This window comes from Betta splendens, chromosome 10 (assembly GCF_900634795.4).
Source record: "Betta splendens chromosome 10, fBetSpl5.4, whole genome shotgun sequence".
NCBI lineage: Eukaryota > Metazoa > Chordata > Actinopteri > Anabantiformes > Osphronemidae > Betta > Betta splendens.
This window is the reverse complement of record NC_040890.2, coordinates 6229831-6247032: the sequence shown is the minus strand read 5'-3', so window position 1 is coordinate 6247032 and position 17202 is coordinate 6229831. Positions and strand designations below refer to the sequence as shown.

Sequence of the window (17202 nt, the reverse complement as noted above, 5' to 3'; positions counted from 1 at the left end):
ATCCTATGGGGCTATGACCAAATGTAACATGCATATCATGACCACAATATGGTTTTTCTATTCACATTGCTAATACAATTTAGTGAGGATCAAATTTAAAGAGACCGTTTAGGGATTTTTTTATGCCTGTCAGTCAAATCAAATCAAACTAAGGACACACTCAATGCAGCAAAGCAGTTCAGTTTTTCAGCATCAATCGCTTTAAAAATAAAAGCCAAGAATTTTTAAATCTTTAATAGTTGCTTGTTTACCTAAAATTGTGTAGAAAAATGTGTAAACTTCCACGGCATTAAAGGCTCAGACAATCCCCCACAGCTTGTTAAGGAAGCAAAACCAGCCCTATCAATCAGATCCCATGTGCTGACTTTTGTAACGTTAATAGTAGAAACAGTCAGCAGAAAATAGTAGCTTGTCAAGCTGTGGTACATAGGAGCTGCTTGGATTTCACGTTACCTTGGAAACAAGAACCGGTGTTACAGCAAGTGAATAAGAAAAGGTAAGGCTATGTCCAATCCCCCGCAACATGTTTGGTATATCCCCTTCATCAATCACCTGCACCAGGCTAGCACTTGGAGTAAATCAGCCAAAACAAGTAATTCACAGCCAGAGCAAAGCATTGATCAGATGGAAGAGAATGATGAGGGCCTGTCTGAGCCCCAGTCTATTTGAGGGACGAGGCAGAGTACATCATAATTACAATAATGACACAATAATCACTTAAAGACAATAGTCAGAGGCAAAACAACTAATTACACAACAAAGCACAAGATCGATACCTGCTCAGCTGGCAGCAAAAGCTGTTGTTTCAGCCTTATGTTAGATTAAAGATCCAACAGTAGGATTATTTAGGAAGATTAAGCAGCATAGAGTAGAATCAGTTTGAGGAAGAACGCACCAAAGTCAGAGGAGGAAGATGCTTTGTTAAATGTTACCGTTGATGTACTGCACCAACACAGAATCCCCTTTGAATCTAACTAAACTGGTTTACCTCTTGGGTAATAAAACTCAAAAGTGAATTCAGTGTGTGTGTGTGTGTGTGTGTGTGTGTGTGTGTGTGTGTGTGTGAGTGTGAGCATGCACGTGTGTGTGAAAGAGTGTGGCAGGGGTTCACAGGTGTTTTGAGACGAGTTTGAATACATTTCCATTTTTTAAAATGGGATCGGTATGCATGAATATTTTTGAAACTGGGACCTGTATAACAGCCCCTTTCTAGATAAAGCAGCGCAGGATAAAATGTTTTGTACGGGTCCAACGCACCAGCACACACACAGTCACACACACACAACACACGCATTGTAAATGTTTGTTGTGGCTTCATGTTTGGTAGAAAAGTGCATAAGTGGAGAGATGGAAGACGAATGTCAGCTATGATGCATACCGGCTCAGACAGATTTGGCCCTGAGCCGGCTGCTTTGATGTTGAGCTACTTTCTATTGGAGTTGTTGTTTAGAAATTACACTTGCTTCATCTTTTACGGTACCTCCATTTCTGTGTTTTCCATGTTTTTAGTCATAGTCAGATTTGTCAATATGCAGTAAATAATAATAACATGCTTGCCCACTCTGTCAGCTGGCTCCAGGTCTATTTTTAGGTTTATTTCTGATGCTACCAGGATGGATGTGTGTGTGAGAACGAGAGAGAGAGAGAGAGAGAGAGAGAGAGAGAGAGAGAGAGAGAGAGAGAGAGACAAACTGTTTCCTCAGTGACATCAATCCAAGCAACTCTTTGAACCATTTAAAGTGAGCAGTGTTTGCTGTTCTCAACACCATTAGCCATTTTGAAAGATGCAACAGTGCAATTAGGCAGTTGGCACAAAGAGACGGTGAGGAAGGAGCTGGGGGCTTCAGGCTGATAAGATGCAGAGAAAGAGCAATCCGGGAAGACCAGACATTAAAAAAGGGTCATTATCCAAAGTCAGTCCTTGAAAAATGTGGAAATACAACTTGTTTAGAGCTTTTTTTTTTTTAGTTTGATACTGTAAGTGAAAGAGTTTGAAATTTAGCTCAGCATTTCTCCAACATTAAACCAAATAAAATCTGGGGAATCTTTTTTAAAGCTCGATGTAATTGCACCAACATTTCTTTTCAGACCCAGCAAAAGCATCCGGCATCTAAAACTGACTGCATGTTGCTTTCTTAAGGTCGAAGATTAAAGTTTGTCTCGGCTACATAAAGAGCTTTAGCCCAGATTCCTCTGTGTGGGCTAAATCTAAAATAAATCCTTGAGGCGGAGCACCATAACAATCACATTGATAGAGGTCTGAAGAAAAAGCAGAGGGATTGGTTCAACAGCCGCCCATGTCAATCACACACGGTGTCAAAGGGAGTTGGGGACCGTGAATGGCTTTCTTCAGGTGTCATCATATGAAAAAAGGGCGAGAGGTTGAGCTTTTAATTAGGTGAACAGGTAGGAGAGACTGCCAAGGAGAGCAGAGAAGGTTAGGGAAGGCCAGATACTGGTGGCTGATGAAGGGAGGTCAGCAAAAGTAGACAGGGGAGCTGTGTGCAGCCATGCACACTCATTATCTTCTGTCGGGGGTTAGCACCACATACAGTAACTCTGTGGCAAGCGCCTGCGAAACGCAAATTACCACAACAGAGCTGGAGGATTGTTGATTTCCTGTTTTTTTTTACCAGCAGCTACAGTACTACACTGCCTGAAGTAAGTTTGAAGGCACACTTGAGTTAATAGGTCCACAGGTTACGATAGCATGTACTGTACCAGACGCTGGATCACAGCTGATGAAAGGATGACATTATTATTTGTTCAGAGCTGAAGAGGCTCAAAAGGAAGATTTGCACTCCTAGGCTTTACTGTAAGGTTTTAACCTACATGCAGGTTTAATCTAAAATCCCAGCAACTACTGCACCTTAACTATCAAAAAAATCTAAATCCTCTCCAATTCATATTTTAATGATAACAGGAACAAAAACCATTTTAATGAGAAGAAGGTAAGATAGGAGATGAAAATGAAGACGGGTATTTCAGATACGCACCTCATGTTTCAGGTAAAATGTCTCCAGTTGATTCAAAACACTTTTAATTTGATTATCTGATCATTTAACACACACACTAGACTACTGCACACTGTGCTGTTGTGAGGCTATGCTTAACTTCCATTTAAAAGTGTCAAATTTCTGGTGGCAATACAGGCTCACCAAGGTCATGGAGATCCAGATGTGCACAAAGATTTCTACATACCCTAAAATTCCACAGCCTACAGAGCAATGTACCGTTTTGTATTTCATGAAAGCTAAAACAATTATTTTCACATCTAATGAAAAGCAAATTTACACAACTATTCCTCCCCTATTCTACACGGCGCTGTATTACCTCCTCAATCTCTGCTCTAATTGTGTTGGAGGAGAAAACATCCGTTAATACTACCGCAGGTCCTACTGGCTGCCAATTTAAATCAGCAGTCATAGATCACTTCAATGTTATTAATTTAGTTTCAAGCATGGTCAGACTTCTACGCTGGGTCAAGGAGATTTATGTAAAGCATTAAATAATCACAGCAACTTTGACAGTGCAGATAAGAGGGATGGGAGTGTGTGTGTCCCAACTAAATCAGCGGAAAAAAACAACCCTCCCGCACTTTAAATCAATCCTACTAAAGGGAGACAGCCATTTGCCAACCGTTCAGAGGAATACTTACTTGGACATGGTTCGGCCAGAGTGTTGCCAAGGAAACAAGACATTGCCAACAGCTGCCCGGTAGCTGTAGACACCCAAAAGTCCAAGGGCGAGGGCAACCTTTGAGACCCACGAGCACCGTCTTTGAACCAGCAGGTAGATGAGAACCAAACAGAACGCCGCCAATAGGGACAGCACCGTCTTGTGTTCAGAGCTAGGACAGAAACAGACAGACACGGGGTCACAGGAATGCACAGCACTCAGATATGAAAGCCTCTTTGAAATAACAGCCTGAAATTCATTTATGTTTGTCAAATGTCTTAGCTACGTTTCAGTAGTTTACCCAGTAGATCAACATAACTATGAATATTGTTTATAATTTATTTTTTTAAAAAGCCAAACATGATGCTTGAGCAACGCAAATCATTTTAATGAGAGGAAACACTGTCAGTCATTTCCTTCAGCGGTAGATTAAACTTTAAAACGACACAGCCCTTCAGTTTTCATTCACTTTAGTCTGACGTTACACCGCACTGAGCACAGACTGGAGGTAAAACCAAATTTAAATAGAAGCTGTGTATTTAGCTATTAGGCAGCTCAGGCACCTGTGGACGTTTGCTACTTTGAGACAAGATGAGGGGCAACGCCACCCAGATCTCATTATTCAGGCAACAGGCCGCGCAGGTAGGGAGAAAGGGCAACGCTGGGCAGGAGAAGGTCAGATCCACATCTCTATTCTACAATGTGATGCATGTTAAAGAACGCTCCATAATCCCACTGCCCTGTGCTGTTGACAGAATATTAACGGCTCTGAAACTGTTTCACTGAGAAATCAAGACTTATCTACAGTCTAATCAATCACAACGATTTGGCCTTCTTGAATGAAAACGTGTAAGTGGAGGGGCCTGTCAGCTTCTCAGCCAGAAACAAGACATTTAAAAGATGTTTCAGGGGAAAAAAGCGTTACATTTTCTTTTTTGTCTGCAATGGCCAAATTATTATCAGGTTGAACTTCCCCGTGCTGTTCTGTACATTACACTAAACCAGTCACAACAACATTCAGTAGACTTCCTGTGTTTCCTGTAGTAGCTGTTCAGAAAAAAGAAATTACTTGTTGCACTGATCTCTTACATGTACCGCATGTGTAAGCAGAACAGGAAAATTGAGATTGAACTGTCGGTACCTGCCTTTAATAATGGCTTCATCCCCAAGTGAAAGGTGAATGTGAAAGTCACTTCCACACTGAGGGACATGGACCAAAAACTTCACTGCAAATGTGCTTTCTCCCCTTCCGCTTGCCACTGTTGCTGTGCTGCAAATGACTTCCTGTAATGCCCTGTCACCTATATGTTCTCAAATACGCACAGAAGAAGAAAAATACGCAGTTCTGTAACACAAGACTAATAGTCCATCGGTCCGCCAGCAGCCCGTGTTCATTATAGTCCACTACGCAGTTTGTTTTTCAGAGCCAATGGTAAATTGCTCATGGGGCCTTAGCAGTAGTATAGATTAATTCAACAGTAAATCTTGTTTGGAAGTATGGACAGTTAAGGCACATATTTAACAATTTAAGTTCAAATTCTTTGTTTAGATCAACATCTGAACGCAAAGACTAAATAAAATAAACTGATAATATATTCTTTCTGGTGTTTGCAGGGAACTCTTCATAGACTTCATAGAAACTAAATAAAGAGGCAAAGTGTGAAATCTTATTGTTATTCAAACAGCGTTGCATCTTCTCCCCACAGAACATCTTAGGAATCATAATGCTGCCAAAGTAATTCTGAATCAACCAGGTAACTGCTGCTAAAACTCTCGCTTTGCTTTGCTACCTACTGGACCCCACGCTGGTGGAGCTCTAAAGGATTGTCAGACTTGATGAGTTACGCATAACATGCATTGAAATTATATTATAGTCAATTAATAATAATATAGTCAATAATTATAGTATAAATTACTGCTCAGGTTCTCATAGGTGGGCACCAGTTGCAAAGGTAATACCCAACTATTAGAACACAAATCGACTTCAACTTGTGTTTCAAAGACATAACAACTTTGAGACACAACAGTAGTTGTATTTAGGTCAAAACACCTCAGAGATGCACTATATGTACAGTACCTTTGGATTTTCTCTATTTTGGATTGTACTGGCCTCTGGTACTTGTGAGGAACCTTAGTATTGATCTCAAGACCTGCCTTTCTCCACCTGTGGAGTACTGTACTATCAAAACCTGGATCCCAACAACAACAACAACAACAATAATAATAATAATAGTAAATAAAAAGGTCCCTATACCTGGCTAAAATTCTCCAGTTAGATCAGAAATGCCGCAGCCACAGGTGTAATGAATTATCCTCCTTTGTGGCACCAACTAATGCTTCAGGTTTAGGAGCTTAAAACACGCTCTCTTTGATAACACTCACAGTCAGACAGGGATCAGGTCACTCCTCTCTCCCACTGTTTCTTTTGTTCATGCATTAACACTGAATATCATTAACTCTATTTTCTCTCTCTCGTAGCCATGTGCTTTGTCCTCTCTATACCATTCTGACTGTACGCTCAGGGATGGAGATGTGCTCCACATGCCTGTGCCAGGAACAGGCCGTGACACGTGATTGGTTTAGGGGCAAGGAGGTGGGCACTAATGCAAACATTACCACGACTACAGTAGTAGTAAGAAATATTTTCTTAAGTCATTTAACCAATTGGTTAATGGATATTAATGTTAGCGAAACCCTTTACTGAATTAGTGTTTAGTTGCTTTATGTAACAGTGTGTTTGTAATTTGAGGAAGCTCACCTGTTAAGCCAGTGTCCAACATCTGGAAGATGAGCCCACTGCACACCGGTCTGATTAAGGGATCGCAGCAGCCGGCAGCACAACAGTATGAAGGGGGGTGTGGCCAGCGAAAGCCACTTCTCTGGGTTATTTCCTGCCTTAGGGTTTGTAGAGTGATGACAGTCTTTGGAAGGAAGGATATGCTCTTTTTCATCCCCAGAGGCACTCTGTTCTCTGAAGTACTTCCGGCAGACATCTTGGAAGATGGCGAGGCAGAGGGTACTGAGGAGAAAGTACCAGGTTTGGTGCTCCTCTTCGACAAAGCTGCTGGCTGCCAAGCTCAGAGTGTGCCCGACTGTGCCAGCCAGCAGCAATACATCAAGCTCCGAAAGTGACCACTCACTGCCACTGCTGCTTATTGGAGACTATAAAAGAGAAAGCAAACCAACACTTTAGAACAAGCAGTAAAAAAGGACCAATGGTGTTTATATGCAAGAATATTTATGTTTGTTAAATGGGCATCTCATAAATCAATGCACACATTTTAGTGCAATTTTGTGGAAAGACAAGTCTATGGAAACGCTGGGTATGACTCAGGCAGAAACTGGGTAATTATCATTGTTGTAGTCTGCATTGTAAAATGTGAAAAGTTCCAATCTTTACAGTCTTTGTAGAAACTTTTCTGGGTCAACAAACCCATTTAACATATAGTAGGAACATTTCTTGGACTTGAAAGAGCCCGATTATATTTTTACCTCTGCCTTGTTTATATACATAAGCTACTGTCTTTCATTGTGCTTGGGTGATTCAGTTTATTTCACTATAAAACAAAAGTACAACTCTAGCAATGCCTGTGAAATGTTGCTACTACTTGTATCGGCTTTATCACCTTTGTTGTACTCTATCATTTGAAATGGCTTCAACAAGAGAAAATTACATTTAGTAAATTATTTTGTAATATTTCTCTCACACTATCTCTTTCTGCATTAGAAAAAGAAATGAGAAGATAAGAACTTAGAAAATATACATCAGCTTTAGATACAGAAAGATATCTGCAGGCAGTGACCTTGAGCTGTCATACATAAATTGTAGTCAATCACTTACTGTACGAATGCTTCCATCGCATTTTATTTAAGAATTGGTGTTTGTCCAATCACTTAGTTAAATTATTTTGTTCAGAAGTCACAGCTTACTGCCATGCGAGGCAAGTTCAACTAAAGTTCAGCCAACCTCATAGTTCAGCGGTAATATTTTAGCTTAGCCCACAACCATCAAATACAGGCTTCTTAGCCTGTGTTCACCTTGATGATAAAAGGAGGTTCAGTCAGTGCACACGGTACCTGCAGGCCACGGAGGACTTCTTCCATACTTAGATTTTCTGCAGACCATCATTGTCTGCGATTTTTGATATTATTCAGCTCTGGTAAATGTTTTTATGAAAAATCGATGTTTAAGCAAAAACTTGTATTTCTTTATACAAACATCTTTATAATTAGTTATTGTATTACTGAAAGTGACAGTATACATTATTTACAACTTCTTTGTTTCACATCGTGTGCTGCAACACAAACATTCCCACTGACCCCTTTGTCTAGTTTTCTAGTTTTCTATCAGTGCTGGGACATTTGAAAATAAAAGCATCTGTGACTGCACTGCTTTAAAACTGATGAAATAAAAGTGCCTACTGGAAAAACATCTAAATCATGTTAGGGAGCAATGAAATACTATGTATATCATAACAATGCTGATATGCCACAATTTGTGGATTTACCCCCGCATTTGAAAAATGCTGACCTAGATCAGATTTGTCTGGTATATTCTTAGTTTGATAGACAGGAATCAAGAAGAAAACTGTTAGGTGAATTTCTTGGACTTGATTCTTTTTCCTAACCCACAGTAAGTTTGTTGGTTGCTGGCTCCATTACTTTATTTCTCACACCTGCATATGTGAAAAATATCCCTTCAACTGTCAGAAGACAGAAAAAAATGGCGATAGAAATTTAGTCTCCTGATCATCTGAAGAGAAACAGTATAGTAAAAAAGAGAATTATCTTCTAAACAGCCTCAGGCCTGATAAATACAGAACAGTAGAGCAGCAATCAATTAGAATGTGAATTTAGGCCCAACGTGCTCAGGATGGATTAAAGATATTGTTCCCCCGCTGTGTCAAAAGTGTTATCGATCAGCGCACACAAAAAGGCAAGTGTGAGTTTTTTACCAGAGCATCTTTGGTGCCATTTCTCCTTTCATGCTATCATCTTAAATAAAAAACTGTATAAATGAGAGTTGGGACATCTTGGGAAACATTAATTGAGGTATGGTAATATTAGGGTGGCCCTAATATTGTATATGTATTTAATTAAAGTCTATTTGCAAAGCGAACCTATCTTTCTATCATACATTTGTGTCCTTCTGATATATATATTAAGATAGTGGATATATAGTCTGATATATATTATTAAGATAGTTCTTAATATTTTCAAACTCATTGTTCGCAGACTTAAGTAGTTTTCTTACATTACTCATGAGAGACTTAATGAACCCATTTGTTAATTAATATTTTTAATCTTGGTATTTCATTTTTTTGTAACATTTTTTTTCTTTTTAATCAACCTTTCTATCTATTTGTCACCTGTGTCACAAAAATGACTTCTTTAAATGAGGTATATTCACTTTAAGGTTATTAAAATTCATCCGTCTGACATTTTAATCACAATTCTGATCAAGTGGCAACTTAGTAAGCATGTTTAATCTTCTAGTTTCTCAACCTCAATCAGTCTGGCAGAGAAACTAATCAGGGAACTTCTAACAACAGTTTTAAATGCTGCCCATAATGCTTTTATTTGTCAAGTCAACGCAGGTACAGCTTTGCACTCAGTTTCAAACGATTCAAATGAATCATGAATCTAACAAAACTGTACCTGGCTTAGTTTAACACACTCTCTCATCACTTCTTTGATTTCTCTGTTTTGAAACTTGTATTTTGTTATTGGTAACCAAGTCCATCTAAGACTAGTTCAGGAATTTGTTATATGTTGCTAGATTCTAAAATGACGTTAGATACAAACATATTGTTGGGGGGCAATTAGGGGTAAAAGAAAAAACTAGGGTGATTCAGTTTGTTTATTGCATTATTTCTGAATGACACTTAAACTAAAAAAATACTATTGATTAATCCAACAAGCTATTCATCATTATTTAATTCTTCTCTGACAGTAACTTATTTTTTATTTTGCTTTCTGAGACTGGTAAATAAAACAACTGCCAAGTGAAGTATTGTATAAAAAGGTTTGGTGACATTGGAAATCAAAGAAAGAAATCACTTCATAGAAGCCTGGATAGCCTGGACACTGTGCGATACACTGGCTCCTTATATTAGAGGTAGTTTACTATAGCTTCACCTAACCACATGGTCAGACTGAATTTCTTGCCACATCAGCACTTTCGCAAACTCCCCTGAAGGGAAAAGGAGAAATAACCTTTCCAGCGGCAAAGAGCACTCATCTTTTAGGCCAATTTAAACAAAGAAAAAACAGAACAAACGCTTCCTCCAATCTAAGTGGTCACACTGCTTCAGATTGATTGTTAGGGAGATACTGTACAGGAGTAGTACAGTATTTGTGACATTCCCTGTAATTGTTTATGTAAAATTCAATATACTGCAGCTGTAACAAATGCAAAGCTAAGATACCTACAGGTATTAATAACTATTTATGCAGCGGGTCATTCTCAGTCATTTTAAGTCCACTGAATGCTGTCATCTTTCCTGATGTGTTTAAATTTAACTTGTTCATGGGTTCCTGAGGTATCCGGTTCCGGCCTCCCACAGGTTAATTGAGATTCTAAATCACCCAGTCCCTATACGATAAAACTGTGCCGTGATGGACTGGTGACACCCCCCAATTTACAGCTGGTACAGCTTCCAGAATGCCCACGACCTTATAAGGACTAAACGATAGAAAGCGAGTAAGTGAGTCATTTTCACAATGACAACTACCTGAAGTACTGGGCAAAGTGTAGCAAATTATAGCAGAGGAAAGGGGAAGATGGCTGGTAAAAGACGAGTGGATTGATTTTGAGTGACATGCGACAATAGCTTAAGTTTTAAAGTTGAAAAGCTTTACATCCTTGTGTCTGTTGTAATAAAGATAATTACAGAACCTAAAGATGATTGTTAAATCATTTTTTCATTCCCAACCACACAAAGTCCTGTAGCAATTGTCCGTGGGCTGCCAGTGTTGAAGTGGCAGCTACAGTACAGTACTTCATCATTGGTGTGTCCTGAATTCCCACGGGGATCAATAATGTAGTTGATGTTAACTGGACTGGTGCACTGCCGTTAACAGTCTAGCTATGGATTGCATTTGCATTTTCTACCATTTACGGCTTTTTGGGGGCAATAATGGGCATAAGAAAACTTTATATAATAAAGTCAAGGGCAACATCTACTGTACCTGAAGACAACAATGACCAGAAACACAGACTGAACTGAATGGCAGCACAGAACATTTTACATTTTGATGTAAATGACTGTGGGGATACAGACCTATTCAAACATGTGATCCATTTGTAACAGTTATAAATTAGATTAAAGTATAACCTCTGGGATGTGGAGTAATCCTACAGCAGAACAGGTTGTGTCAGCTTCTGTAACGTTTTCATTTTGCTGCTGCTGCTTTTCAAACACTGTCCAATTCATCATTTACAGTACTTGACTGCATTTACTGAGAAAGAAATTCTTCTAATTCAATATTATAACATTGATTCTTCTCACAGATGTATGTAAAGTCACATTACCAAGCTCAAAATGTTGACATCACAAATACTATCTACTTACCTTCTCCTAATGTACATGTTATTAATGAGTTTTCAACATGACTCCACTCAGACTTCCATTAAGAAACAAAGTGCAGTTTAAGCTACTGAACAGCTATAAACAGTTTAATTTAAATGGAGGGTGGTCTCTAAATCAACGACTGTAGGAGCCAATGTCTGAAACACTTTTCATGTTTTGGAGGAGTGGTGTTTCAGTGGTCACAGATCAAAGAAAATCCACTAAAGCTTATTTCAGGGCTATGATTTAAAATACAGAGACAGTCATTAGTGAAGACATTGATAATTTAAATCACAAAACAGGTTTATATAGAGAAGAGTGTGCCATCCTATCTGGATTAAGAGCATTCTCTCTAAAATAAAAAACCTAATACAATAGACAAGGTAAAAAAAGGACAAGTAGTAAGGAAAAGGTTTTATATGCAGAAAAATCTGGACTCATAAATATTGATTTTCCAACCTGGCAAAGCTGAACTAATAAACAAAGTTACATGGAGGTTACTGAATGTAGGTAGCCCGTGTATATATTCATGGGGGTAAACATCTGTTACAATCTGTACCTGTGGTTGGGTGGCATATTTATCAGCCAAAACTCACCTTCCTGTGAATCCTTGGTCCCAATGGGAGTCGCCGTGTTGCCATGGAGACCAGAATACAAAACATTGCTGAGGAAAAGACAACTGCAGCAAACACGAGACCCCAGGAGAGACTGCAGAGGTAGCAGGAACTCTCGGCAGACGTGCACACCAAGACGTGCACCGAGGCGAGCAGCAGGCACAAGAGGTAGAAAGGCAGAGAGAGCAGGGCTGGGAGCACTGGGAGGTCCACTGCAGCTGCACTGCCGAGGGCCTCGGGCATAGCCAGCAGTAAGACCAACAGGAGCTTCGGGGCCGTGAGGGACAGGCAGAATCAAAGGAGAGGGGAGGAAAAGTTTTTTGTTTACTGACTTGAATGACTTGAGCAGCTCACATGAATAGTGGAAAATTAAGTCCTTTATTGGAGGAGAATAATTATTAGTATTATTAGAAGCTGAACATACTGAACTGTAGGTAGTGGAGGGCACAACATGTCTTTACTTACTGTATATTTCAAAATTAACCCACTGTATCAAACCATTATCACAATCTTTTAATTCACCTGAATATCATAGAGTAACAACAGTGAATCAGTGAATCCATTTTTTCCTGCACTCACCTGAAACACAAACATCATGCCTGCAACCATGGAGTACATGTCGTACTTGCCCAGCTGTTTGCCGAGAGCCGAGCTCATGGCGGCCAGGGCCTCCAGATACTGCTTCAGGACCTTTTTGCCCATATTAGACAGCACCTCAGACGTGTTGCCCTCCATGTAGAGCTTCATCCAGCTGCCATGAGCCTTTTCTGCCACACGGAACTGCTCGAACCCGACTTCTAAAATGGAGAGGAGTACAATAGATATTAATAACCGGCTTCATTACACAGTCGGGCGCGAGTGTGGCCATCCTTTAAACTTAATTGTTTGTTGTCATTTACTCAAATCCTTAAAGTTAATGTGATATAACCTTGCTATTCCATTCATGCTCCCAGTATTTGTCAAAATGCTCTAGACATTTCTAGCATTTCATCAATAACTTCCTGATGCAGAACAACATTAATTTTGCTTTTGCTTTGCAACAATTTTACTCCTCCAAACCAAATGTTTCTAGTTGTAGAGTAACACACTGCTGACGAATAGAGCCACCATTTCCTTACACACTCATTGTTTTAATAGAAGAGCACAAATTTGTTTTTTGTTTTTTTTGCTACCATTTATGAACTAAACTAAGTCATGTAAAAAGTGACAAAACCTAGACTGTGGAATGCTTTGTGCTAAAAACGCATCTCATCAGCAGATCGAGCTGTACAGTATGTCATCATAAACACATTCAGGTATCGTTTACCATATGGATGAAAGCTCAATGATCCTATTCAAGACCTTCATCAATCCTTCTAACGATTGCTTAAGGTTTAAATGGAAAATCAATATGTTTTCTGTTTTCTATGTCAGTATTGGCCATTAACTTTAAAAGATAACATCCCTGTGGTAAAAACCATTTGGTCCTGAAAGACGATAAACGTATCATTTGTCAAGATCCGAATAAGCTACATTGACATGTTTACGCGAAACTTAAAATCTTAACCCTCAAACTGAAATTCATACACAACTACATGAAGACGTGTACACACACTCCTAAAAACACCTACACAATCTCAGCAGCATGGGTGGAGAGATGATAAATAGTGACTGTAGCTTAGAAAGGGTGGGTAGAATTATTAGAACCTTATCCCACAGATATGATTCATACAGTGTCGATGGCACTGGTCATGCTTCATCTGTCTAAAAGTAGAGGGTTTGCTTAATAGCCCTTAAAGATGCCTGAGGTCAGAAGTACAATGACATTAAGATTGAATCAGACAGAAAATACAGAGGCATAAAAGGGTTATTTAAACTCTGCATCACCAAAATTAAACTTAATTACTTTGAAATGCTTCAAAAGTTTGCAAGATGGTTCTGACTTTAGGAAAAAGTGAAGACTAAACCAAATACCCACTGTAGTAGTGTTGAGAATAGGGCAATATGGCCAATATACATGTCTATACATATAAATCATTTTATTGTCTTCCTGATGATACATACTTGAACACAAAAAAACAAAAATAGCATCAGCTCTTTTCTACAGAAACCTTCTTGTCAACCAGCGTCCTTCATACCTGGTAAGATCTGACCCCAACAGGTGTCCAACAGTCAGTTAAAATGTGATCCCTGGCGACATGCCCTGCAGTGACAACTATTACACTCCACTGCATAACAGCTTCATGATTACCCAAGTGGACACATTCAAAAAAATCAACACATCCAAATGTAGGTCTGCAGGAATAATTTCCATTTCATCCCATCACTATGGAAACCACGGACCAAAATAGAGTGAAAAATGTGCTGCCAGAGTGGTAAGTTGTTTAATGTGAAAGGATGTAGTTTGTTTCTAATCAAGTTTTTATTTGCTTCTCATTTCACTCAATTGTGTGTGTTTTACAGAACACTGTGCGCTTGTCTTAGCAATTCAACACAATTCAATGTTGTTACTGCACTCGAAACTCTGAATGACACATCACTGTGCGTGCACAAAAGAACAGTAAGGTGTAATGACCAATCGTCCCACAGATGCGAGTACAGTATTCTGGTTGGGTTTGTGCATTTAGCGTTTTTTATCCAGAAGATTCCCGTTACGCAAGAGGACCGCAACCACCACCTTCATTCATGCACATTCATTTCTTGGTCATTCTTTCAAAGAAAAAAAAAACATGGTTCATGGTAGAACAAGTTTTCATTGGCTAGTAAATTAAAAACTACATGTCCAATGTAGAAAAAATAGTTGTGATTGATCAACAAGTGCAATGTTCAGTGGTGCCAGTGGTGTACAGTATAAAATGTTTGTTGCCGTCCCTTACTTTCACAAAGAGTCAGACAGAGCGGGCGACAGATGAGAGGCGCGGGGGGAGAGGTGGCAAGATGGATAATTCTGACAAACTCTGACCCTGAGATACAAGTGGGGAGCAAACTGTGTGATGATATGTACATACATTTGCACAAAGAGTGGGTGGCATCGATGTTCAAGAACAGACTGCAGACTGTGTGGCGTTTTCACTGTTGTATGGTGGTTATTCAATGAGACAACCGTGCAGAGATGTGACATCACATGGTGACACGACAGGGACCAGTGTGTTCAGAACAGTTTGCTGCTGGAGCGTTCTGGTGGATTTCTGTTAATGCTGGGTTCAATCTTCCTTCCTCGCACACCTCCCCCCGTATCATACTGTTTCTTGTCAATGTTGGACGAGTCAATGTACAGTGTAACTACAGAACTACAAAAGCGTGACACATCTGGAAGATCATGCGAAAATCAAATCTGTTAAGCACCTTCCAAGACCACTGGTCAAAGTCATAGCATGAGTCTGAATAAATTTAAACTAGTTTCATCTGAGACATGAATCCACATTATGAAAACCCCACATTTTTTGTAACAAGTGCTTTAGTGCTGATTAGCTTTAGTTCAGTGTGATGTGTGATGAACCTTTTGAACTTGTAAAAGGATCCCACCATCTATTTAATAGGATTGCTTAAGGTTAAATGCTCCGCTTTGATGCAGCCAACGGCGCAGCATGAATAATGAGGAGATAGGCCTCTACTTACACTACAGCAAATAGTAAGGTAGGTTTGTGCCATTTGCTCGCACTGATCATGATTGAAAAGTAAATAGCAACTGTTATGTGGATAGATCGCATGCTACACAAAGCATTACTTTATCATCTGTAATCAACCCCCTCGGTTGAGGTGATTGATGAAGTGCCAGTCTGAGTTCGTTTGTCTTCTTACATCTAGGTTGCCACATACAGAAGCTGACTCCACGCAGTGCAAGTCATTAGGTTTCTGTAGGTGTCATGATCAATGTAAAAGTAGCTCACAAGCCACCATGATACTTACTGATTAAAAAAAGACTAAGTAATTTTGGTGAGAAAAGGAATTCAATTAAATTCAGCTGTTTATTTATATAACTACGAGATAATGTTTACATATTGACATAATGTTTCAAACAGATTGTGTTAATTGGCCTTGATATGTGGAATTAAGTTAATATGTTTATAGTGCTAACTATAGTCAAAATATTTATAGTATTTAAAATGAACTAATCACTAAAATGTAGTGTTTTGGGAATGACCTCAGCTGCTGATTGTAGCATCCCTACATTAAGTCTCCCTGTCAGACAGTGTTCTTGGCTTCCTGGACTTTTCTGGACCAATGACTCCAGACGTTGGAGACTGAATTTGTAACCCACCTTTTTTATAGTCAGGGACGCTGTCTTTGAGCAGGCAGCTGAGCTGGTGGCCATTAAGATGCAGGAAGCGCAGCTGATCTCGGAGTGAGGTTTCCTCCAACACACCCGGGATGACGCGGCCCACGCTGTTCTGAGAAATGGGCAGGCCAAGTCCCAGGGCCAAGGTTGGAGTCAGGTCAACCTGCTCCACCACTCCAGGCTTCTCCATTCCCACTGACAGGACAGGGCAAAACACAGAGGCAAAACAGTGAGGACTAATTACACCAGCAGGCAGATAGATGAAAAACATTGTTGAACAGCACCTATTTCAAGTGGCTTCACTTCTTAATCGGTGTCTCTATGATGTCTTTTTTAATCATATTTTAACTTACATATCTTTTTTCACATTTTTTTTCCAGAAGTATTTGTTCACATACTGTCTTTGTGCTTGATGATTTTCATGTAAAACTGTTTCTTTCAGACCTGGGAAATTGAAAATCCTTCAATACATTGGTGACATGAAAACTCACACTTACTTCAAATTTCATTTCACAAACAAAAAACATTAACATGATAGAAATGAAGAAATGACCAAATTCATACCAAATAAACTTTGAAATAGTAAGAAACATGATAAACCTGACATAAACACCTACAAAAAACACCCCATACTGTATCACTCCCATCACAAACTATTTCTGGGTGTTGCTGCTTCTTCCCCCCTCAGGACAGTCAAAGTGTTTACATGACATTCATCAAGCCAAAGTGCTTTATCTGTTTGCTGATTGGAATAGGGTCAACAGGAAAACTTGAATTTAAACACTGATGCAACCCAAACAACCTTCATAACTGCCCTTGTGTTGATACCTGTGGGTATGTCACAAATGCTAAGCAACCAAAGGAGTGGAATAAATGAAGTCATTATCATGTTAATAGAGGGTTTCATTTTTCTCCTGTCATACATATTTTTGTTGACACTCTACGTCCTTTTTCAAGCTTTCCAGATTGAAAACCAGAGTGGGTGTCATTTCCAAAAATGTCTGTCTCTGGTAAGAATGAAATACAATACAGTAGATCTAAAAAGGAACAATGCAGCTTTACATGTACAAGGAAGTGAGAC

The 17202-nt window shown here is 39.4% G+C and overlaps 1 protein-coding gene and 1 long non-coding RNA gene across 2 annotated transcripts in view; one reads left to right on the top strand and one right to left on the bottom strand.

The window, feature by feature from the left end:
• pigg (phosphatidylinositol glycan anchor biosynthesis class G) overlaps nt 1-17202 on the bottom strand; it is a 48472-nt gene that overhangs the window by 18247 nt on the left and 13023 nt on the right. The window contains exons 6-10 of the mRNA XM_029165259.3: nt 16104-16316; nt 12443-12660; nt 11846-12130; nt 6437-6840; nt 3659-3850 (exon numbers count right to left, since the gene is read on the bottom strand). Coding sequence (XP_029021092.1) covers nt 3659-3850; nt 6437-6840; nt 11846-12130; nt 12443-12660; nt 16104-16316 — 1312 coding nt within the window. The remainder of the gene's footprint in view (nt 1-3658; nt 3851-6436; nt 6841-11845; nt 12131-12442; nt 12661-16103; nt 16317-17202) is intronic.
• On the top strand, nt 3691-6554 carry LOC121202537 (uncharacterized). Its single transcript, XR_005898228.2, has 3 exons — nt 3691-3792; nt 6157-6271; nt 6428-6554. It is a non-coding gene; the product is annotated as an uncharacterized LOC121202537 (long non-coding RNA).